Source organism: Boleophthalmus pectinirostris, unplaced genomic scaffold (genome assembly GCF_026225935.1).
Source record: "Boleophthalmus pectinirostris isolate CB_2022bp ecotype Guang Dong unplaced genomic scaffold, ASM2622593v1 HiC_scaffold_21, whole genome shotgun sequence".
NCBI classification, from domain to species: Eukaryota; Metazoa; Chordata; class Actinopteri; order Gobiiformes; family Gobiidae; genus Boleophthalmus; species Boleophthalmus pectinirostris.
The window spans coordinates 10993426-11018178 of NW_026571175.1; the positions used below are offsets into that span (position 1 = coordinate 10993426).

At 37.2% G+C, this 24753-nt stretch overlaps 2 protein-coding genes across 3 annotated transcripts; both read left to right on the forward strand.

Annotated features, from left to right (window-relative positions):
• Positions 1–272: 272 nt before the first annotated feature.
• On the forward strand, positions 273–16583 carry pdik1l (PDLIM1 interacting kinase 1 like). 2 transcript variants are annotated; one of them, XM_020917685.2, is made up of 3 exons: positions 273–409; positions 3311–3606; positions 9298–16583. In XM_020917685.2, the coding sequence occupies exons 2-3, from the start codon at positions 3322–3324 to the stop codon at positions 10036–10038; spliced, it is 1026 nt and encodes a 341-aa protein (XP_020773344.1). In that variant the 5' UTR covers positions 273–409; positions 3311–3321; the 3' UTR covers positions 10039–16583. The 2 variants fall into 2 exon arrangements, with proteins under 2 accessions (XP_020773344.1, XP_055013293.1); XM_055157318.1 differs by having other exon boundaries at positions 369–517.
• A 55-nt stretch (positions 16584–16638) lies between these two features.
• Positions 16639–19570, forward strand: LOC129410082 (replication protein A 32 kDa subunit-like). Its single transcript, XM_055157319.1, has 9 exons — positions 16639–16751; positions 16823–16884; positions 16971–17072; positions 17581–17694; positions 17989–18060; positions 18162–18269; positions 18342–18437; positions 18631–18728; positions 19260–19570. The coding sequence occupies exons 1-9, from the start codon at positions 16739–16741 to the stop codon at positions 19336–19338; spliced, it is 744 nt and encodes a 247-aa protein (XP_055013294.1). The 5' UTR covers positions 16639–16738; the 3' UTR covers positions 19339–19570.
• The last annotated feature ends 5183 nt before the right edge of the window (positions 19571–24753 follow it).

Consider the following 24753-nt stretch of genomic DNA (forward strand, 5'->3'; position numbering starts at 1 on the left):
CTGTAGGTGAAGGTCTGGGTCGTCAATATATTCAATGGGGCCACTTAATAATAATGCATCAATTTAATATAGTGCTTTCCTGGATACTCAAAAACGCTTGGTCTCACAAAAAGTTGGAAACCACTGGTTGAACGAGGTCCAACTGGTAGCCTAGTGTATTTTATTTCTGTGCAATCCTTAGTCTTCAGGTAGGCTCCATAGCAAAGAAAGTTCAATTCTTCAACTGGAAGTTTTCTTGTGAAGGACCAGAGCGGAAGTGCTCTCGCTGCGTCCTCCGCCGCTGCAGCGCCCCGCAGCTGCACGCGCACCCGTCCGTCCCTCCAGCGCGAGAGGAGCAGAGCGTGCACTGTGCGGCGGTAATGGCTGCCAGCGAGAGACAACAAATGAGCCTCCGACACACGCTTTAAAGGTGAGATCACCTCATCCACAGCTCCCCGCGACCATCGCCGAGTGCCGCCGCGGTTCTATTCTCATGGTCGGCGTATGCGCTGGTTCTGCTCACTTACTTATTTGGCAGGTGTGTGTGTTTGGGGAAATCCGGATTGAATTTCCTATTGACACTCTCATGCATATACAATAAAGTGTCAATGCCTGGGCTGAACACGCGTGTCCACTCTGCCTGGACATTAGGGACAGTTTGACTCGTTGGATCGGGAAGAATGAGGAGTTGGATGTTTGCACAGTTTGTTGGTGAAAGCTGGATTCTTTGTTAGCTGGTGTTAACATGATTAGCTAACGTTAGCAGACCAACAACATTGTTCGCAGTCGGTGGCCAGGCCGGAGCTGTTAGCCAATCAGCCCGTACAGGGAGAGCCCAATTAGCCCCGCTAGCACACCGACCATCATCCAGTCAGTCCTCCGGGCAAGCTTTCACTCTCCCGGCCATCTAAGTCCAATGTGAAAGTGACAGGTGGTTCTGAAGTGACAAAGTCTGTGTTTTAGTAGATTTTATATTGCAGGAATACCCCAGGTGCTGATGTTATTATTTCATTATTACCTATCTATGAAGTAACAACATTGTAATATGGCTTAAAGTTAGGGATTTAACATACAAATGACATTATTACTAAAAATCTATTCATTTTTTAGGTTATAACATTAATTTTACATTGTGTGTGAAAATATCCAGTTTTTTATTTTTAAGTTATGTTAATGGAAAATGATTGTTTATATGACTAATTACAAATTTTCTGTCATTATAAAGCCTTAAAAAAACAAATAAACAAAAAAAACATTAGCTAAAAAAACAAACACTTCCAGGTATTAGGTTCACATCTGCAAAGGTGTTAACTACAATGCTGCAGATTTCATACACAGGAAGACCACATGGAGAGGTTATAATTTCATGTTCATATTTATTTCATATTCATGCCAAAGGTAACATTTGTGTACATCAGGGTCTCCAGCCCGTAGCTTGGCAGCAACCAGTAGCTCGCCAAGGGATTTCTGTATTATTCAGTATATTCTGGATTCTGTGTTGTGCTGAGTAACATAAATCTAATAAATGAAATGCCTATTACGATTGTAAGTGTATAATTTTGGAAACTTTTTAAAACATTTGTGCACTAATAAATGATCTAACTTATGACCGCTAAAGTTAGTAGCTCTCTGGCATTTTCATTTGTAAAGGTAGCTCACCAGAGGAAAAAGGTTGAGACCCCTGGTGTACATTACAGTTCACAGGGTAGTTACACAGATGCAGGGAAGTGGCAGACAGCAGAAGTGGCAAATCCTCATAGCAAATCTTGATACATGTAAGAGGATATATTGGCAGCATATGAAGAGCAAGCTTATGCAACTTGTTGGCAAAAGGAAACTGGTATGTTAATTACAGTGGTGTGGCTAAGATATAACACAACATGTCATAATGTTATGAATGGAGAAAAGGTAGCAGAACATTCTGTGCTTATAAATGCTGTAGATAAATGGGTTGCTATGCTATTAAAATAAATTGTTTGATTTATTTTTAAATTATTTATAGTTTACTTTTCTTACAATTGTACAATTAAATTTGAAGTTATTTCACTTTGAAAAAAAAATATAGCAGCATAATATTGTAATGTTTATGGAATGCAGCGGCCTCTAGTGTTGGTTATGCAAATTGCAGCCTGTCTGACACTGTTCTAGTTTTGGCAAAGGCCTTTCTCGAGAGCTTTTGTTATGTTGTCTGGTTTAGTGTAGAAAGCATGTGAACTAAGGGCATTCAAAGTTGGTGAATATCCTAGTGTACCTTTCATGATGCTTATGGTGGCTGTTATCTGTAGAGCAACTTTAGAATGGCTACAGGCAGTGAAGGTACGTTTGCCGATATGAACTTTTTTTAAACTTTTTTTTTTTTTTTACAATTACAATTACAAACCGTTAAATTTTAAGGTAGGTTACTTTTTACTTTTAAGGCTGAGGGATTGCTGCAGTGTATTCGCATTAATAGAGGAACCCCCCTCATTGTCTAAATTTCACCCTCATAGTCTAAAAACAAGCAAAAAATTTGTAAAACAACTTTATGCTTGTGGCGTTATCATTAAGTAACAATGTTTAATCTGTAATCAGTGCTTTTGTTCAGTAGAGGCAATAAGTGACATTTAAACACCAAAATATTGTATTTAAAATGATTCAAATATGGAGCTGTTGTGCCATTATAGTCTTAGTGAAAATCTATAGGAAACACTGGGACTGTGTCTGTGCTTTATAGAATTTTCAAGTAAGCTTAATGGAGATTTTAAGATGCTTAAAATTTAACACTTAGCATTCTGTCAAAAGTTTTGTAATGTGATGAATGTGGATTTATTTACCAGTAGTGACGCAGCATCTTATCAAGTTGTTCCATGGCTCTTTTGTTTTATTTTTATATTGTTTTGGCTAATTTATCTCTATGGATATTTTGCACATTTTGCCAGTACACATACAACACCTAGCCTTCATCACTTTCTATATTGTGTATGACTGAGGGATTATACAGATGTAAAACCAGATTGTAATATGTAATATTGTTTAAATAAAAAAGAAACTGTGTTTTTATTATCATTGTGGTAAAGTGCCAAAATCAAGTTTGAAAATTTTTTTTTTTTGTGACATTGCTTTTTAATATTATTTTGGCTAATGACTTGTATGTATTTATGTATCTTTTAAGAAAATTTTGCACACCTTTCCATTACATTTTTAACATTCACTTCTAAGCTATATACCTAAATACTACACATTTTGCAACTACTATTAAAAATTTCTAAACAAAAGTCAAAATTTATAATGTCAATTAAAATGTCAAATAAACAACTAACTAACTTTTCCAACCCTTTTGTCCTTTGCGCAGCGAGGACTAGAATGGTCAGCAGCCAGCCCAAGTACGAGCTGATCCAGGAGGTGGGGCGGGGCAGCTACGGCGTAGTGTACGAGGCCGTGGCGAGACGCACTGGGGCCCGCATGGCTGTTAAGAAGATCCGCTGCCACTCGCCCGAAAACGTGGAGCTGGCCCTGCGTGAATTCTGGGCCTTGAGCAGCATCCAGAGCCAACACCCCAACGTCATTCACCTGGAGGAGTGCATCCTGCAGAGGGACGAGCTGGCACAAAGGATGAGCCATGGGTCTAGTTCGCCGCTTTATCTGGAGGTGAGGGGCTAGCGTCATGGAGCGGTGGGGTGGGCAGGCTGGGGTGGCATTAATTATTTAACCCGTCTGCCACTTAAGACTGAATTATTTGGTAAATATACCTAATTGTGGTTATTCAAACAGGCATTGCAATTTGATTTGTGATGTATGTTTTAATAATAGGATGCTGAACGTGTCCAGAAGGATTGACAAAGGACTGATATATAACAAAACTGGATAACTAATGCAAGAATCACATTTCAGAAAATGTTTGTACAGATCTAAACTACAGGCTTTGCAGTTTTTATGCAAAATAAGACAGGATGTTTAGGTGTTTGTGGAGGAAATGATGGTACTTCATAAATTGCAGCCTTTGAGATTTGCTAATGTGTCCATTCAAACTCCAGTTTCAATGTAATTGTGATTAATGTAGCCCTACTGCCACTGATTCTGGCAGTCTATACTCTATTACTCTTAAGTAAACTCTTAGATTTAAAGCTACAGTAAGATGTTCTCAAAGTGCTCCAGTTAGCTAGCCTGGCAAGGTAGTTTGAGTTCGAGTGCAGCAGAGTGCACAGTATGTCAGACAACTGTGCAATTGTGTCTTTCTAATGCTGAAGACATCTCTTGAATGTCCTGGAGTTTAGTGCTTCGCTCGTTCATTTAGAAGGAATCTGCTCTGTACATTGGTCCTGTTCTGTTTGTCCTTCTTTTATACCACTGTGTTTGTTTTGACATGAACGGAGCAAATTTTTAAACTCTTTATCTAATATTTGTGGCTTATTTTTTTGATATGGGTCATTGCAGGTCAAGTCATTGCACTGAACACTTTATAAGGAGTGTCTGTCAAATGGAGAACACAGTGTGTCATGATTGTTTTGACACTAGGACTGTACATGTTTACAATTATTAAAGAAGATATATTGTGCTTGTGTCTGCTATATAGTTATAATCTATGACATTGCACCTCAAGAACTATGCGATGCAGCCAAATCCTACGCATATCACTGATTAAGAAAATAAGATTGGAAAATGAAGTAAGTACAGAGCAGTGGGTGGGTTGATCTGCAATATGGTGTCTCGATGAAACAGTGCTCAAATTTACATGAATCTCTCCAAATACAACTTTGAAAGTGTAAATGGTGAGGGGAAATAACTATAACATGGTTAAAAACTCTGAAAAGTCAATTTTGCATAATAGGTCTCCTTTACCTAAAATAATAATAATTTTTTAAAAATCCAGTGTTATATCCAGTGTTTAGTCATGCTGTCTAACGCACACTCTATGTTGATTAAGAGAAAGAACATGCACATTAGCCTTGCTTGTCCCTGAGCTGTAGTATTTTACTTCTATTATTTTGACCTTGTAAGATAAGCTTTAGAAAACGTAAACAAGTTTGTAGTGTCAATATGCTATACACAGCTAGTAGTATGAGGAGGTTTATACAATATTAAAGGCCTTGTTGTTAAAAGCTTCTCAACCTACTGTGAATAATTAGGATCCTCAGAATGTATAAGTGAATAATAAGATAAAATACTATGTAAAATGGTTTAGATTTTACAGTCAGGTTTAGCTCCTTTTAAACTTTTATTTTTTTCATTTGAGAGTACAGCTAGAGTGGAACCAAAACTGGCTTGTACTCTAAGTGGATACAGACTGTAAACATTTGGACCTGTGCCCCTGACCAATCATTGCACCAAATATAGCCCAATAATAGACCCACCTTGCCTTCCAGCTGCTGCAGAGCTGAGGTGGTCCACTGGGGCTGGGATGCATTTGCAGATGAAGGCTAAGTGGATCTGAATGGGTCCACATTACCTCCCATTAGAAATAAACATGGATTACTTTAGGCTATTTTCACTTTCCCATAGTACTGTTGGTGATTAAACTTTATTGTCATGTTTTAGGTAGAGATAGATAAATGCCGATATTAGTACTTTGTAAGACTATCTGCTATCGGCCTTAAATCTTCAGCGTAGGCCGATATTTTGTTTGGCCCAACCAGCTGCCCAAATATACAAGAATATATATACTAAAATGGCACTGCACTGCTGTCTTATCCAGTTTGCAGCTGTGGATGTGTTTGTACTAAATTAAACTTGTATTATTTGGGGAAATTACCAAAATCTTTGTTAAGAACCCAGAGAAACCAATGGTCGGTAAGCAATTGGCATCATTCATGAACAAAATGTTATCAGTGGATCCCTAATTTTAAGTATTGTACCCTCTTCTGTACTTTAAAAAGTTTTAGTTATGGAAGAAAAGACAGTATTCACCGTGTTATTTATTAACATTTGACTAAATAGAGTGAAGTTGGTAGATATTTTCTTGTGTTTGCTCTTTGATCAGTGTTGCAGTTAAAAATATAACAAACTTTGTCTTTTATTTTGTAACTGGATAAATATGTTGCTGTAAATATGATGTTGCTGCTTTGCCAATATTCCACAGCATGGCATTAAACTTAACACTTTCTTACAACTTCACCAGCAACTTTACCAGCTTGTCTCCATGGTCTAGTTAAGTTTAATGCCTTTCTGTGGGGCATTCTGGGCCAGCCAGGTAAAGCCATAATATCTTCATGAAAACAAGCAGGTCACAAACCCTCTACCAGTAAAGTTCCTTTTTATTCTATCTCTAGAATTATTATAACACTTCCATTGCTTTCAGAGCTGCCAGGAAGTATAATATAAATCAAAGTTTGTTTCCACTACAATGTTTTTGTCTGTTTCCATCTGCCTGTAGCAGAGAGTTATCACAGAAAACGCATGTAACAACATTAAGAGAACATGAGAATGCCCTGATACAACCTTGCATGCTAGGCCAATGTTAGGTTGATTAATTGTGTAGCACTTTTAGTAAACATTAAAAAAATTAAGCAAATAAAAAATTAATAATCATTAAAAAAGAAGAAGAGTGCAGAATAAAAAAACATTTTGAGCTGAAAAGCATTGTCAAAGTAGAGGTCTGCCTCACATGTTCAGGGAGACTGTTCCAGGTTTTAGCTGCATAGAACTGAAACGCTGACTCTCCTGTTTAGTCCTGACTCTAGGCACCAGTAGGAGGCTGGTCCCTGAGGTCCTCAAAATGTGAGATGGTTCATATGGCACTAACATGTCAGAAATGTACTTGCTAGGCCATGGAGAGACTTGTACACAAACAGAGCAGCTTAAAGTCTCTGAGCCACAGGAGCCAGTGCAGAGACCTGAGTACAGGACTTGTGCTTGTACTTCCCGGTTCAGTCGCATTCAACAAAATTGATATTTGAAATGGTATTCATGACTCATGAGTATTTAATCATAAATGCAGCACGCTGAAGAGGAATAAAACTGCAAAATGCATATAATGTCGTTTACAGAGCCTTTTATCCATAAGGACTTATTGTGCATTAAACCTTATTCCACTGTAAATGCTACCTATGTTGTTCAGCACTTTAGTAAGCTTGGGCTCTTTTAAGTTTGCTATACAAAGAAATTTTGATTGATTGAAGCCTGCTTAGCAGCTTAAACCTTTACAGCCATGTTAAAAAAAAAAAAAAAAACTCCAGAAATGATCAGCCCTGCAAAAAATCTCATGTAACTATTTCATGGAAAAAATGGGTCGTTCAAATATTACAGTCTCTCATTTTGATAGTGTGGCAGTGCAGAATATGGCAGGAGGCCAAAATCTCAAGCATGTATGGGGGAACACTGAACTGTGGCTGCACGCCTCATTTAAGACCAAGCCAAGTAGAAAGTGAGGTCTAGAATTCTTTGTCCCACATTGCCCTGGGTGTGCAAGAGGGTGAGGGGAGAGGTGTTTTGAAAAGTTTGGGTTCAATAAATGGGAAATGTCCAGTGTTAGTGGGTTTAGGCTGTGCTATTGTTTAGTTAACAAAGAAGAGAAAGACCAGTTTATGTTAAAGAGCCTGTACACAAGTTTTGCTTTGTTTTCATTTATTTGAGCTAAATGTGTCTTAGTGACTTAGTACAGATTTATTGTATAAGCAAGCAGCTCTTGAGAACAAAATAAGTTTGTTGCATGCTGTCTTCCTCTAATTATTTTGAATATATTATTTATTGTCTGATAATCGGGAAGTGTGCATTAGCATGCTAGTTGCTAGTTAGCTTTACCATCACAGCAAAATCAAAAATCGTTTATTCCACCATAGATTACATTGTGAAAGCAGTTTATCATCTGAAAAGGAAAGGCTATTCTAAAGCTGTGCAGATGTCTAAAAATTCATTTATGTCAGTGCTAGAGTTTGTGAGAGCTTATTATATTTTGACTATTATTACTACAATATATTATTCTATCGTTGGAAATGGTAGGGAAAGAATGCCACTGGTTTGGACTTGTTGAATTTTCTAGCCTGCTGTCCATTATCGTTGGTTGGAGTTTGAAATCACAGGGGCCAGTCTGTCTGTGGTCTGCCCTGTCGTGCTGCCTCCCTGCTGCCTGATTATAGTCACTCAGCAGCACGTGGGGCCCCATTGTCACTTTGTGCAGTGCAAGCATTGGACACCTTCCCAGATTCCCATTATTCTCGCTTCTGTCCTTTTATAGCCCGTAATGTTCCAGTGCGTGCTTACAGAAGAACAAATGATAATAGGGCGGGATTATCTGACCGCACCAACTGTGGGATAATTTGCCTGGTTCTGTTGTTGGAGAGGATGCTTCAGCCTGTGGCATACCAGACAATAAGCAGTCATTTGTTTACTGCACGGGGAGGTTTTGGTGTTTTTGTACGCAAAGCAGCTAGCAATATTTCAGTCTAATTTAGCCACAAAAGGAGATTCATTTCCTCACAGCATTACTTTTTAACAAACCTGTAGATGGTCCAATCCATCAAGTTCCTAAACTCAAGCTATTTAATCCTAATTGAATTTGAGATGGATGAAATGTAGCAAGTTTTTGGGCCATTGTCGAAAAAAATAAAGATTAAATGAAGTTAGTTCCTCAGGCTAGCATAAAAGATGAGAGGGTCCAGACGTCGCTTTGATTTAGAAAATCACTCACAAAGGAAGCAGAGAGACAACATGGCATGAATGCCAAACCACAGCGGCACTGCTTACTCAGTTCTGAGACCTCTTTCTTCTCCCGCGCTCAGAGCATTTCCCTTTGCTACTCATTTGTCAGTGAACATGAGAAAAACACGCTGAGTGATGCAATCTCACGTACGCGCTTGTCTGCACTTCTGTAGGCAGATAAGAAGCACTGCGCTGTGTCTCAATTTCTAGCAACAGAAATAATAATATCAATACCACATCAACAGCAAGCTCTTTAGTTTGGCAGTGAATTAATGTCTCATTTTGTCCTCTTGTAACCTTAAGTTTTAACGTTTTATTAATTTATTTTTGTCTCAGTTTCTTAAAATGCTGACCACTAACCACTGCAAATATTTACAACCATGAAACTACATAACCCACTGAGAAAAATAGATATACTGTAGATTAAAATAAAAGAATTAATGATGCCCCCAGCATGGCATTTATCTTAAAATTAGAATTCATTAATAGAATTAGTCCAAGAATGGAATGGAATGGTTTAGATGTCCATATAGACATGTGAAGCTTAGTTGATCTCCTAATTGTGATTTCTTATTTCTCACAACTGCAGCACTACAGTTTATAAAAAAATCTTGCATTTACAATTTACTAAGCACTAACTATGTAACACTGTACAACTATGTCATTTTAGACCACTTGTTCACATCCTTTCTCCTTGTCCCTCAGCTGGTGGAGACGTCCCTGAAAGGCGAGATCGCGTTCGACCCGTGCTGTGCCTACTACCTGTGGTTCGTCATGGACTTCTGTGACGGCGGCGACATGAATGCATACCTGCTGTCCCGCAAACCCAGCCGCAAAACCAACACCAGCTTCATGCTCCAGCTCGGCAGCGCCTTGGCCTTCCTCCACCGGAACCAAATCATACACCGAGACCTCAAACCCGATAACATCCTCATCTCGCAAAGCCCCTCGGCAGCCGGATCACCGGAACCCACCCTCAAAGTCGCAGATTTTGGGCTCAGCAAGGTCTGTTCGACTTCTGGGTTAAACCCGGAAGAGCCAGCGAGCGTCAACAAGTGCTTCCTGTCTACAGCGTGCGGTACAGACTTTTACATGGCGCCTGAAGTATGGGAAGGGCATTACACGGCTAAAGCTGACATCTTCGCTCTCGGGGTTATAATTTGGGCGATGGTGGAGAGGATTACGTTTGTGGATGTAGAGACTCAGAAGGAGCTGTTGGGCAGTTACGTGCAGCAGGGCTCCGAGATTGTACCGCTAGGGGAAGCACTCCTGGAGAACCCCAAAATGGAGTTGCTTATCCCGGCTCGGAAAAAGAGCATGAACGTCCACATGAAGCAGCTCATAAGGGAGATGCTGTCGGCCAACCCTCAGGAGCGACCCGACGCCTTCGAGCTGGAGTTAAGACTAGTGCGGATAGCGTGCAGGGAGATGGACTGGGATACGTGATGGTACTTGAACGCACCGCGGACTATTGCCCCGTCTACTGTTGTAAAAAACTGAATGGGGAAAACTGTTTTGTAACTACGGACGATATGTAGAGTAGTGTTGTGTTTTGTTGTCATGACTAAAGCCACTGTCCAAGCACATTCTACAAAGTTCTATTCTCGCTGTCTTTATAACAAGAGGAGAACCACTCACCTGCTGTTGCTGCTGCGCTAAACTGCAGCTCTGTCTCAGGCTAATCACATCTCAGCTTCCACTTAGACAAAAATAAAAATACAGAAGTCAAGTGTGTATGTTGGTTTCCTACGCTGTGGTGAAAATAGAGCTGGCAATATTTGGTGAATCTGTTAATTTATATCTGAAACTTTTCAAGAATCTTTGGAACATTTGACAAACTTTCACTGTAAACTTAATGGTTGCCTATAAGTTGGGTTGATACTATGTCACCCTGGCTTGCTAAACTGGAAAAAAATTCTTAACTACTTTCTTGACAACTGATGCTTTTGCATTTGTACAATTTTAACTGTATTGTAGTTTGCCTCAGTTTGAAGAATTGGGCCCCTATTCCCTAAGAAATGTGGGAAACTGGAAAAAAGGAAAAAACATTTGATGCTATTGTCAAAATGTATATCTTTTATATAAAAATAAATACTCTGGGCATGTATATTATGGCCCAGGTTTGGTAAATGTGTAAGCATTTTTACAAAACTATCCTTATTTCTCACTTAACTGTTTGCCTCAAAGTAACTCTGGCTACGTTTACAAAATTATTGCAAGGAAACCATAACAATGTGTTCCTAATTCAACCTTAGCTCTTTCATCACATTGTTGGAAACCAATTTCTATACTTGCGCACACTAAAAGAGCAGATGGATCTCAAATTGGTAGCAGGTAAGCAGGTTGCCTACAAATCCCATCATCCCGTTCGGTGCTAAGTTTTGCAATACGAGACACCATCCTGTGATCACTACAGCATCCATCTATTCAACCTGCCTGGCACTACACCACCAGCACTACTGTGGCATACAGTCCCGGCATTATACAATTCTGGCTGCTCAGGTAATACCAATAAGAATTATGGGATTTGTAGGCAAACGCGTGTCTAGGTAGGTCTGCTCTTTCTTACTGACAGGAAATCCGAAAACACTGATGCTTGAAGATACGTTGTGTTCTCTTTTCTTACAAAGCTGCTTTTATGGGGTGGTTGTGGGTGGGATCGTTCGGGGTGGGGTTACTTCACTATCAGTAAGGGTCCAGCCATTAGAAGCTTGTGGTACATTTTTTGTTGTTGTCTATTTCAAGATGTTTCCTAGATACACCCCCTAACAAATGTACCAGAATGTAAAAAAGATTGTACAGGGAGGATGAATTAATAAGGAACCTTAAACACAAGCACTTGACGGCTAATACTAAGAAAGTTGGGGTATTTCAGTTGGGTTAGCGATATAAACAACTGGAGAGGATCTATTAGCGGTAAAGGCAGGGTATGAGAATTTGAAGCCGAAGATGGGTAAACCTATCATGATATAACAGAATTGTATGTGCATTTAAATTATAAAATGATGGCACCTAAATTATTATTATTATTCAGAAATTATATTGACCCAGTTTTCTGCCATGTTGGAAAATAAGCAACAATGTCTACAGCCTTTGACAATAAACATTTAATCTCATTGTGTAGCTCTGAAATTTTAGATTAGATCAATATTCCATAAATTATGTATAAGAGTAGAAACATGGTGATTATAAAATTTTAATGGATCCTGTTGCTGAACTTAATGGCCAGGGCGCATTTACTTTCACTTTTGATTTTCTGAACATTGAAAAGTCATTGTAACCTTTGAAATATTTTAAGGTGTGTCCAAGAATTAGGCATGTTACAGGATTAATCAAATAATACAACATGAACTTTTGTTATAAGGCTAGCTAACAGGAAACTTTAGCTTCCTGTTAGCTAGATCTGTGAAACTTGTAAACAAAGTAGTGTTGCAATGAAATAGACTTACTCCACCACAGTAACGGAAATTAAGCTGGCCTACATTTAAGGCGGAATGGAATGTGTTTCTAATAACCTTTATGTTGCCTAAACGTGACCCCCTTCAGTGCTTCTTTGTGTGGAAATGCAGAAGTCACTCCCAATTATGCTCAATAAGAGAAAATGGGTCCATATACATCTCCACTACTGACACCTGGTTTGAACTAGCGAAATAAAAAAAAAAAGACATACTAACAAAAATGCAAAAATGGTATTGGCTAAATTTGAGTATACCAGTTGACACAGTATGTTCATCTCTGCAAAATAAGTTAAAATAAATGTTACTTGTTATAAGCATATGCAAGTGAAGTAAAATTAACTTCAATATTATGGGGTAATCATTGTCCAGTACAGCACCTCTGTTTAATTCAGTACTTTTTTTTATCCCCTGTAACTACAACAACAAGTATCCAGCAATGGGGCATACAATTTCACATTTTTGTTATAGAGTTATTAGGGATGTAACAATAACCGAAATATCGTGATATCGTATCGTCAAAGTTCCCATAATAATATCGTGGACCGTCACAATATATTGAATTACAAGTCTCTTTGCTTAAATTAAGAGTTATGGTGCAGCAACAGCTAAAAAAAAACTACATAGACCATGATCCTTTGCTCCATTTCAGTGGAGACTATAAGAAGAAATAACAGTTCAAAGATTTTTTAAGTCTTCGTTCTTTGGATTAAGTCTTGTCAAGGAATTTTAAGAGGAAAAAGTTGCATATTAACAGTTTTCTTCGCAGCCTCTACAAAATATTGCAATAAATATCGTACCGTAAAGTTCAGACCGTGGAAATATCGTATCGTGGGACTTGGATATTGTTACAACCCTAAGAGTTATAGTAAAATCAGATGTGGTTTGTTCAAAAAGCTTATAAACCCATGACACTTAAATTAAAATTCATATCATCTTTACACCTCTATTTTACGCCAGTTTTTCTGTTCCTTTCTTTTTCTTCTCTATTGTTTCTGCTCTGTTAGTTTTTGTTTACCCATCACTGTCAACTAGCGGTCTATGAATTCTCTCACCTACAATATGTGAACACACCAGCTCCCCAGTCCTCCCCTAAACCCTCTCCCCCTCTTCCTCTCAACACATAATACTGTTGTTAAACCTGATCTCTTCTCCCCGTGCCAACGCTTGCTTCGTTTCCTTTGGGCTTTCCAGTCGTAATCCTTAATTCTCCATGCTTCCTACGGACTAATTCCTAAGCCTATTAAGTGGTTGCTTGCTGCACTTGGTAGCTGATCATGCTTAGGCACCTCTTCGACTTGTAGGTCATGCATAATTTTTACAATCTGTGTCAAAAATCGGTCCTGGCTCCTTCAAAAATGAGTGGAAAATGTCATTCTTTCCGGTTACCATTGGTAATATAGGCCTCCGAGCTCAATTGCTGTTGTGTATTTGTTACTTTTATCCTTTTTTTGCAAGTCCGGTTTACAGCTGGTTTAATCCTGTTTTAGACGTGTTTCGGATCTGCTTTGGTGTTTGTAATGACTTTGTTCTGATTTACACCTAGTTTAGTTTAAAAGTGAACTAGGCTACATTTACATTTTCACAGTACTTTATCTTGATTAATGGTCCTATACTACGCAAAATTGACTCTTGTGAGCTTTAAGACGTGTTAGAATGTTGTTACCTCATCAAAAACATGCCTGGAGTTGTGTTTCGTTTCATTCCCACGTGCGAGTAACTCTGGTTTTGTCTGTCTACATCTCCAAAGCACAAAATGCTCTGTTCCACTTTATGATATAATGAAGCGGTAGTTTTCACCAGCTACTACTCACCTTTAGTTCAGTAGAGATTGGCAATTCCAGATCTGAAATGATCCAAATAATTCTAGTGAAGGTGTTGAAACGTATGGAAATGTTTAAAAACACAGTGTAATGGTTCCTATTTTCCTGTAGGATTTGTGTGTTAAACATGTGAATGAAACAAAACACAAGTCCAGGTATTTTTTTTGCTGAGGAAAGATTATAACATAGATCAGAAAATAGTGTAATATGGGCCCTTTAAGATCTAAACCTGGAACTAATTTTGAACTAGACTAGGATTAAACCAGGATTAAACTGGGCTCAAACCAGAACTATACAAGGTCACGCACCCTTTTCAGTGTTTGTCCTGGTTTGTAATTGCCACCTGGTTGTCTCCATGGATATGTAATCGCCTTGCATGGAAAGTTCCTCAATATGGCATTAAATGTTGAACGTTGATGTACTATGGAACATTACAGTACTCTCCACCAGGAAAAGTTCCATAATCCACCATATATCTTTTGTTCTGGTTTAGACATGGTTAATCTGGATCTTGGATGGTTTAGTCTGTATATGGTCCTGATCCAAGGCCTGTTTTTAGGTTTGTTACTTGTAAATCCCAAAATGGTAGCCTACTTGATTTCAAAGGTTTGAAGTCCTTGTTAGCTGTAACGTTAGACTTTTACTAAACAGCAAATTTAGCAAATTTTGAGACCTCATTACCCTTAACTAGCAGAAATGTGTTTTAACTGCTCCAACAGTGGGCTATTCATTGCCAAAATACTTAGCTAGCAATCATGTTAACACAATTGGCTATTTCTCTGGTAAATGGAGGAACATGAAAAGTTATATTTTCTCTTTGGCATTACTGAGCTCCATATCTGGCATCATAAAAAGTGAAAATGTTGAATGTCCATTTTCTTTGTCACTAAAAAACATTACGGTGTGTGCTTTTGATCAGTCATTATGCTAGCCTGATCTGCGTCACTACTTATTTGTTATTGTTTGCCTGATTGCTATCTGGTCATTGCCACAAATGCTTTCAAAGAACTGCTTGCCATGAAGGACACAGCTGAAATGTAGATAAAATATGGCAATACACACACATTGACGACATTTTATTTTATTTTTTCAGTCTTTTATTGTTCTACTCCATTGTTTTGCTTAAAAAAAAAAAACGTTCAGAATGTATTCCACAATCCTGTACAAGTTTGTCATTCGTTTGTCAATCACAGACATTATAATGGATTTTATTTAAATTGTTTTTCAGCACTTGTGAGTTTCACATTTTTAACACAATATGGTGTTTCATTTCACTGTTTTCATTTTAAGACTCCTTGAATTTCAATTTGAACATTCAGTCTATATAATGTGTTTGGTTTAATTTTTTACAACAAACTACAACATTTTTAAAAAGTTAACTAAGTCTTATGTTAAATTATGCTAACTCCACGCTAGCTCCATGCATTGTTTTATCATGTTATTTGTTTGCACATGTGTATAGACTGTATAGGGTAACGGGATGAACAAGGTCATTATTGTACATTTAAACTGGCTGTGCTCTGTTTTCTAGGGCCCCACCTGTTTGTATAAAGTTGTGTTGGGTTTCTTCAACTCATTATTTTTAAGTTTATGTCAATCATGAAAGATGTGCTCTATTTGAAGGGTTATTATTGTCAATGTGTTTGTGAGAATTCTGTTTTGTTGGCATATTGTTTGAAAACTGGAATTACGTGGGTTGATTCTGCTGGACTGGAAATGGAACTATGAAACTAACCACAAAATTCCAAAATTCATGATTCGTACGATTTCGATTAGGCATCAGGTGATTTCTACTTGGCTTGATTGACATTTGATGAAATTTGTGAATGTGAATTTTGGCACTCCCTTGTGGCAGTTAGTGGCACTGTAGTGTACTATTTCGTATTAATTGGCCAACTCTCACTGCCTAATACGTTAGTATATATGTAGACCCATTGAGATGGTCCAGGAAAAATAATATTTGAGGTTGATTCAAAATATGAATTGATTTGAGTAATTCGGAAAAGTTGCAATTATAGAGCTTGAGATGGAATGCCCCCCCCCAAAAAAATGCTGTTACCAAGGAAATTTGCCATGTTTGCAGATGATGGCATTTGAATGAATAGTAAGGCTAGTATTTAGCGTCTTAAAATCCCCATTAATTTAACATTAGGATAACTGCAAATTCTATCAGGTGTGACGTCACAATCCGAGCCACAATCTGAGCTCTATTTTGTTTATGATATTGTATTTTCTTATTTCAAAATTGAAATTACAGCAGAAATATGCAAGTGAAATCTACTGGCACATAAACTGGTTAAAAAAATAAAATATATGTAATTATAATACATAAAACATGTAAATGTCTATGCCTTCTTGATCCAAATTACTAGTAACTTAAATACTCAGTTTCATATCCTAAATTCCTGCACCAAAAGTTAATTGTGTTACTGTTTTTATTCTTTGCAGTGTATAGCCGCATTAGCTTGCCAAAACTGACACCCACATTTAATTCCATGCTTTTGGCACACTTCTAAGCAATTTATGATGTGTAAAAACTGCAAAAAAGTGAAAAAAAAAATTTCATCAGTGCTTGATGACTTGATGCCTAGTTTTACTGCTTCATCGTCTTTGTAATTTCCCGACCGATACCAAACCAAACCTCTTTCTCTTTTTTAACAAATTTTCTCTGCTACATATTTTCAATAACCTGTCAATCACTGTTGCATTGATGGATTTGAATAAATAAAACTTAAAAACATATATATCTTTGTCAGTCCTTCCTGATTGTGATTGTTCTAATTCAGTTCACCTGAGCAGGTTTAGGCTTGGCTTCTCTTCTTCTGTTTCTGGTTCCTGATAATGTGACAAACTAATGTCATCTTTAACATGTGGAAACAAGGTAAAACCAAATCAGAGTACATCACAATTTCAATGTATTTAAAATGTTTAATCTTTAATTTGTTTTGAAAGACACTTACAATGAGGTTCCAGGTTCAGGCTGGCAGACAGGAGCCAAAGCAGCAGTGACGAAGGTGTGTAGTTGGAAGAGAGCTCAAAGTTTAGAGTTTTCCAACGTGGAACTGAAAGCAGCATTATTAATGGGCTGATCTGAATGCAGAAAGCCACTCTCCAGATCCTGCCCTGTACAGTGTCCCAGCTTCTATCTGCCTCTCTGGACCACAATGAGGTCTTTGCAATTGGGGATCTGGAGCTCAACCAGGTATGCAACAAGCAATCAATTCAAAGATAATACTAAATCTAATATAATCTAAATAATGATCATGTTAATTTAGTTTTATACATACAAGATACACGATTATTGGTCCCTATAATGAAATTTGCTCTCCGAATGTGAGCCTTCCCTTTTCAGGCCTGTTTTAATATAGCTGGGTATACTATATGTTAAAGAAATTTTTTTTTTGCCTCCCCTTATTTGTAATAGAAACGACTGCATTTGTACACTGGAAATGCAAAATTATAGTGTATTTATATTTATACCAATTATAAGTGATCTGATTATTGGAAGTTGTATAAATATGTCTAATAAAATACATTTTAATCTTACTGTATCAAAAAGCCTTTGCAAGTTATGAACCTTATTGTTTTCAATACCATGGAGACTGCATATCCTTGTGCATTCAGCCCATTCAGTCTGACCCATAAATATTTCATTGTTAACAGCAGATAAACTGTGTTTTGGTCTATTTTAAATCATATCTTTTGTGCAGGTGTCTCTGGTGGGCATTATCCGCAGGTCTTCTCCCTGTGCTACCTACAACCAGTACTTTGTGGATGACATGACCGGGCCTCCTCTGACTGTCCGCCAGTGGTTCAATGCAGATGTTAGTCATTACATGGCCTTTCAGTAATGTTTGCAGCCTGAATATACTCTATGGTCATTCAGGAAACTAGAAGATTTTTAAAAGATTTTCACACACATCCTGATTATCAAATTATAAAGCACTTTCTAATTAGATGCAGATGTCTAAACTATCAAATTATGTAAAAAGCTGTTTCTACAATCTTTCTACAACTGCTTTTCTACAAAATTTCTACCTCTGATCTACTTCAGTCAGGCTTAATAATAAACAATAGCAATAGCACACATTCAATACATTAATACATATTTTTTTTAGGATTCTTCCGATCAGGTGGACCTTGAACCAGGAGTGTATGTGAAAGTGCATGGGAGTCTGCGGATTTACCTAGTAACACATTTTTTTTTAAAATTTTATTTTAAAAATTGCATTTCATAAACATAAATTTGGTTTACCAAGTCATGTGTGACATGTTTCCTATTTTTCTCTAGGGTAAAAAGTCTTTGTTGGCTATGAACATCCGCTGTGTCACAGATATGAATGAGATCACCTCCCATATGTTAGAAGTGGTATATGCTCACAAGCAGCTCTTTGGAGAGGTACAGAAAGATATTAACAGCAATTTAATATATATTTTTACTCTTAATCTTGTTGTATCTTATCTCTTCTAGAGTTGTGATGTGAATATGAATGCATTACCAGTGTCTTATGTGCCCGAAACATCTGAAGAATACACAACAACAGACTTGTCCATCAGTCAGGGACAGGTTAGTATATATACTTCTTTTATTCACTCAAAAACCCTGTGTAAATGAACACAAAAACATCTTTAGTCTACATCTTTATATATATATATATATATATATATATATATATATATAAAAAGCATATCTACTAGTCAAAACATGCCATGTATTTTTCATTTACTATACTGTGTAAGTGTGTTTTGTATTGTTATAGGTGTGGCATGTAATCAGACAGCACTCAGTGAAACGAGAGGGCATCAGTTTCCAGGACCTGGTCACACTGTTGGACTACATTGGTATTCAGGAAATTAGGTACTGCTGAACTCACTAACCTGACTTTAGACACAAATAAACCCATGATTTTTATTAGTATATGACGCAATATTTGGTTCTGTCAACTACCAAACATTACAGCAATACTCAGCAATTGTCTCTTCTCTCTGTTCATTTCCAATGTATTTGCCAAAAAAACATCTCTACTTTCAGTCATAGTTTTAGTGGTCATTGATTAACTTTTTTTTAGTTATAGTATATGTAATATTATAGAAGTATTTGTAGGAGTAAAAGTATGTTGTCTGAAAACTACTGAATAAAGTACAATTTCTTCACCACCTGATGTAACTGTAACTGATGTAAAACTACAATGAATACTTACCACAGATACTAACTAACCAACCAACTGATCAATGTACTTGAACCCAGAAAAGTACTTCTCGCCACCTCTGCTCGCAAATATGCTAAAATCCTTGACAACTTTTACATAATGTTTTGGTTAATAACATTGACACTAAATGAAACAAATTGAAATGACTGAATCTCTATCCTGTTTATGTGCCCTCATAGGAAGTCCTTGGCGTTCCTGATAAATGAAGGACATGTTTTCTCCACCATTGACGAGAACCATTTCAAGTCCACACATTAGCAGATCATGTCAAAACAGTTCAAAATGACTCGAGTACAATGGTGCAAAACATGGTTGACAGCGAAGTAGAGAGGTTTTCTGTTCAAATGTTGTTTGAACTCAAAGTGTGAAATATGTTGTAAATGATGCTTAAGAAATTTTGCATTTTGAATTGTGTGTGTTTAAATTGTTCTTCTGCAGATTTTGTTGTGTGTTTGATAAATATATTATAGAAAGAAACTTCAGCTCTAAACCAGTGTATGTTTCTGTTATATTCTTGGGAATATTTCCAGGAGATCCTCATGTTCCCATTTATTTTGAAAATTCTGTTGATAATGATATTAGCTGAAAACAAGGTATTGACGTGTTTTGTAGGTTTCACTTTTCATTTTTGAAGCTCTGAGTCTCTCCCTTAAACCACTTCCCCTTCAGAGCGCTATCACAACACAATCAGCGTACATCTGTAATGAAACTACTGCACATCGCATCAGGACTGAGTTGTGTGCAGTTTTGTATCATGTTTATGGAGAATTGTTGTGTGGGAGCATGGATGACGTAGGCTTGTGGGCTAATTCATTGGAAAGTTGGTCAAAAATCCCCAGTTGTTGTGACAGAATATTTTGTAATGGATATGTTGTTTCTTGTAGGCAAATAGCGGATAAACATTGTCCATGCCTGATCTTGTCAGATCTCAGAAATTCTGACCTAAGTTCATTCCCGTTTTTCAGAGTCTGAGAGCACATGAAGGCAGCATCCAACATGCATGAATGACATCCTATTGCCCTTCAGGCATGCATAAAATCTCATCTTTAAGCAGAATTTACTATTGCTTATCTGTACATTTTCTGGTTTATTGGATAGATTATTGGAAAGAAATTTGAAGTTGACATTGTGGATTTTCATTTTAGATCTTCTGACTGAAAACAAATAAATCAATACAGAAAGTTAAAGTGCAGATGACAGGCTACACTACTAATTTCTCTAAAACATGCTTAACATCATGAGATTTTAGATTTTACTAAAAAACATTTAGCCTAATCTTTTCTTGTTTAGTCATTTTGGTAAATATTATTGGTTACTTCCTGGTTAGACATAGCCCGGCTGGCGCCACCTGGTGCCTCCGCTCAATTTCATTTCTCTCCAGTGACTAGGTCAGAACTCAAAATACAATAGACGGTTCACAAAAACCCCGGAAGTGCAAGTTCAGCACCAGCCAATCAGCAAAGGGCCATATATTCAGTGTTGTCAGTAGTTCCTGAGATCAAGGATTTAAAGCCGGAACAAAGAGAATGTTTGGTGAATTTCATCAAGGGGAAAGACCTTATTGCCCTTCTTCCTATGAGATTTGGGAAAAGCTTAATATACAAGCTTAGCCCCGGTGGGTGGCGCATTACAAATGTCATGACCAAATAGCAGCGATTGGTTAAATGATCAAAAGTACCCACCTACCATTGAGTGAACAAAATCTAAGGCTGCGAGGTCAGACGGTTTGTACGAAGTGAAACGAAGTAAAACCGGCAGGTGAATCAGACTAGGTTAGACATGGACAGCAGATATGACGTGTGTAGAAACACAGTAAATGATAGTAACCATAATGCAAACAAGGGCCATTCCTTAGCTAAAGAACACAATATTTATGATTAGACTAATAAAAATAAATTGCATCAACTTTATTTTGTTAAAGCAATGTTTTGGATCTAATTGACGACAGTTGATGATGTAGGTAGAGGGATTCTGTTTTAGAACACTGCTGCTTCCTGTGTTTTCCAACATTGTTTTCTACTCGTCTTCACCATCTGTCACTTATCTGACATAAAAATATGAGAAATATTTACCACAGGTGTTATAAGAAAAATATATTTATCTGTCACATGCATTTTAAACTCTTGCCAGCATCTTTTTTTTTTATATTTGGGTATCCACATTTTCCCCTGTAAAATTTTTATAGCATTATTAAAATGTATTTATTTTGTTTTTATAGTATTTAAGTATTTCTATCTGGTCAACGTATATGATTATTTTAACTTAATTTTCTTACTCAACTCTGACGGAACTAAGCAAGTTTCCATTCAAAATAATTAAACTTTGTTCAAATGTATATAGATTTGAAGCTGATCTACACATGTTATTTGGGTCGTCATAAATGATATCTTTCATACCATTACACAAAGTGAGAACTGACAGTTTCCTGATGTTCCTAGACATGAGGACTAGTATTGCCAGTCTGTTCTATCTAATAACATTATATACAGAATGCCATGATGTTTTGTACGGTAATCTTTTGGCCCAAATGAATGAATGGCCTGAGGAGCATTCTCTTTCTCCATTTAGTCATGAATGGGTGTGGTGTGTGTCTTTGGATTATTATTATTACACAACACACAGTTCTAATGGAGTAACGGTGGATCACTTCAACTGGTCTTGACTTGTTTTGATGCACAAAGTCATTCTAAGTTCACTAGTTACCAATTTATACTTATTTATACTACTTTATACTTATTAGACTTTAATCTGTGCTTTATTTTTACACAATCTGACCACAAAGAACTGACTTAGCTGAAACTACGTGAGCTGATTTGTGCTGTTAAACAAAGCTTTAACACATAAAATTGCAGTCAAAAATAGCATTAACCAACGTTTTTTGCATATTTAGGCTTCTCAAACGGAATACACTTACACAGGAAGTGTTTACTGTGTTTTTAAACTCCTTACCGTCACTAGAACCATTTGGATGATTTCAGCCCTGGAATTGCCAATTTCTACTGAACTAAAGGTAAAGAGTAACTGTTAGCTTGAAAATTACAGCTTCATGACATCACAAGGTGGAACAGAGCATGCTGAGCTTTGGAGATGGAGACAGACTAATAATGCAGAGTTACTCAAACGTGTAAATAAAAAGAAAAAAACAAAAAACAAAACAAGATTATAATATGACTTAAAGCTCACAAAAGTAAATTTGGCATTAATATAGAACCTTTAAGATAAGTCTTTGATATATATGATTTTGGATAAATAGCCTTTTGATGAGCTCTTGTTATGACCATATAAAACCCACATATAATCTAATATGGCAATCTAATATGCACTACAGATCCATATTGATATTCATAACCATGTTGCTTTGAGTAATATTTCATGTGTCTCTGGTATTGTGAATGTGAAGTAGCTCTTAAAAGTTTTTGCTAACAGGGTTCATCCTTCTCTCCCTGGACCTCACCTGGACCTGCTCGGAGGAGAGGTCAGAACAATTATCCTGTGCCCTGTGACCCTGCTGTGACCCCTGAGTGACCCAATGTGACCCCTGCATGACCTCACACAGTCAGGGACACAGGCATGGGCAAAGAGCTGGAGAGTCAGTTAATTGTTTCATGTTTTATTAGAGATTTTGGAGGGTAATTTTAAGGGCCTATATTACACTATTTTCTGTTATGTTTTGCAAAAACCTCAAAATCATCAAAAACATACCTCTAGTTGTGTTTTGTTTCATTCAAGCGTTTAACACAAAAATCTGACTCTTTGTTTTAAATTGCCCTTTTGGACTTAAAACAACCATCCATCCATTTTCTTACACTTTATCAGTCTGAGCAAGGAGGCCCAGACTTCCCTTTTCTCGTACACTTCCTCCGGCTCTTCTCGGGGGTCTTCCTGGGTCTTCCCCGGGGCCTCCTCATGGTTGGACATGCCCCGAACAACCACATTATGGATATTAGTCAGCACATAACTGGTTAGCCTCTGCGATGCCTTTGAAGTCTTAATATTTTAAGTCTATGGAAAAAAAATTACATTTACTTTCTGAATCAGAGTGGGTGGTCACTGTTGAGCTATTAGCATTTTGTTAGGTTGTATTCGTAATATAGTTTACACTTAACTATACATTAAAGTCAAAGGAATAAATAGCAATATTCGATGCATGCAATTGTGGCTTCAAATTGCACAATATTAGTAAAAAAAAAAAAAAAAAATTCTCTTATGGCACTACACAAATGCATTAGTAACAGAGCATCAAAATACAAGTTATGTTCTGTTTTGTATCTGGCCTTTGCACTTTATGACATTGTTGCACTGTATGCCTCATTTGCACTTATATAATTACTATGCCCAGCTCTGATGTCCATATTGTACAAGCACCTGACCTGTGTGTGTGTTTTTATGCTGCAATCTGTGACTCTAAACAGCATTGCCCCTCAGGTAAGAATAAAGTTTTCCAATTATTTTTAATTTTTCAAATAAAAAGTTGCTTCAATCCTATATGTCACATTTTTACACTGTAATATAATGCAAAGTGAAAGTATTCAGAATACAGTACAAGAGAAAAGTATTCATTATTCTGTAACTAAATACCTTTTCAATCATTTCAATCATTCTATCATTCAAAAGACATGATACTTTATTTTGAATTTTTTTTTAATAATACCAAAGCAATTTTTTTTTTTTCACTTTTTTGTTTTTGTCCTTGCAGATGCTGGGACTTCCTGTTTCTCTTCTGCATGTCCTCTGGGATCGTCCACACAAAAACACACTACCCAGAGCTTCATCACACCAGGGGGCAGCAGAGGAGTGCGAGGGCCTGCCGGGAGTGCCTACAGTGAGAGGTAGCTGTATGTGTGAGCAGTAGGCCTTTGTTCATCACAGCCGGAGGTCTCAATAAAAGATTTTTAAAAGTACAGATTTTTTTTCTTCACTTGGAAAAATGTGTTTCTTAAGATCAGATGAAACGTGAGACTGACAGTTGTAGAGGCATAAATAATTCAAAGGTCAAGAGAGTTTGGGTTTTGCTCAAAAAGATTTCATGGAGAAGGAAATTTCAGATGTTTTAAATTATTTATGTATTTAGTTGCACGGTTCCAAAGTCAACCAGGACACAAAGACTTAAGTATATGTTCAGAATATTTTTTATTATTTGTGTTCTACAAGACAGATTGAAAGCAGTTAAAGGTGCACTGTGTCACTTTTCGGTGCAGCTATCCATAGCAAGTGCTGACAATTAAATGGCTCTTTGTTGTGATGTTTACTGTGCCGTCAGCTCCTATTGGGCACTGCAGTTTTCTACCTCAGAAGTCAGTGGGCTTGTTTCTTTTATTAAGTTGTTTTAGATGAATATTGCAATTTAATATGTGCAATTTATAACATAATGATTAGTGGGTGTCATAGATTATAACTATAGCAGACACAAGCACAATAAAGCACAAGAAAAACATGCAACTATGGCTAAATTTATATAAAGAGGGTCTGAGCAGAAGACGCAAAAGTGGTGTTGCGTCTTCACTTTTTATTCCGCATATAGACAAGCGTTTTTGGGAGGAAATCTGTGTGCATACGGTGATGCAAAAGTGTGTGGAATTTGATTGGATATGCATACCAGGCAGCGAGGTGTTGACACTAGGTGGTGATGTGTGTGACATAAACTTGTACATGATCTGAGCAGATCTGACCAGA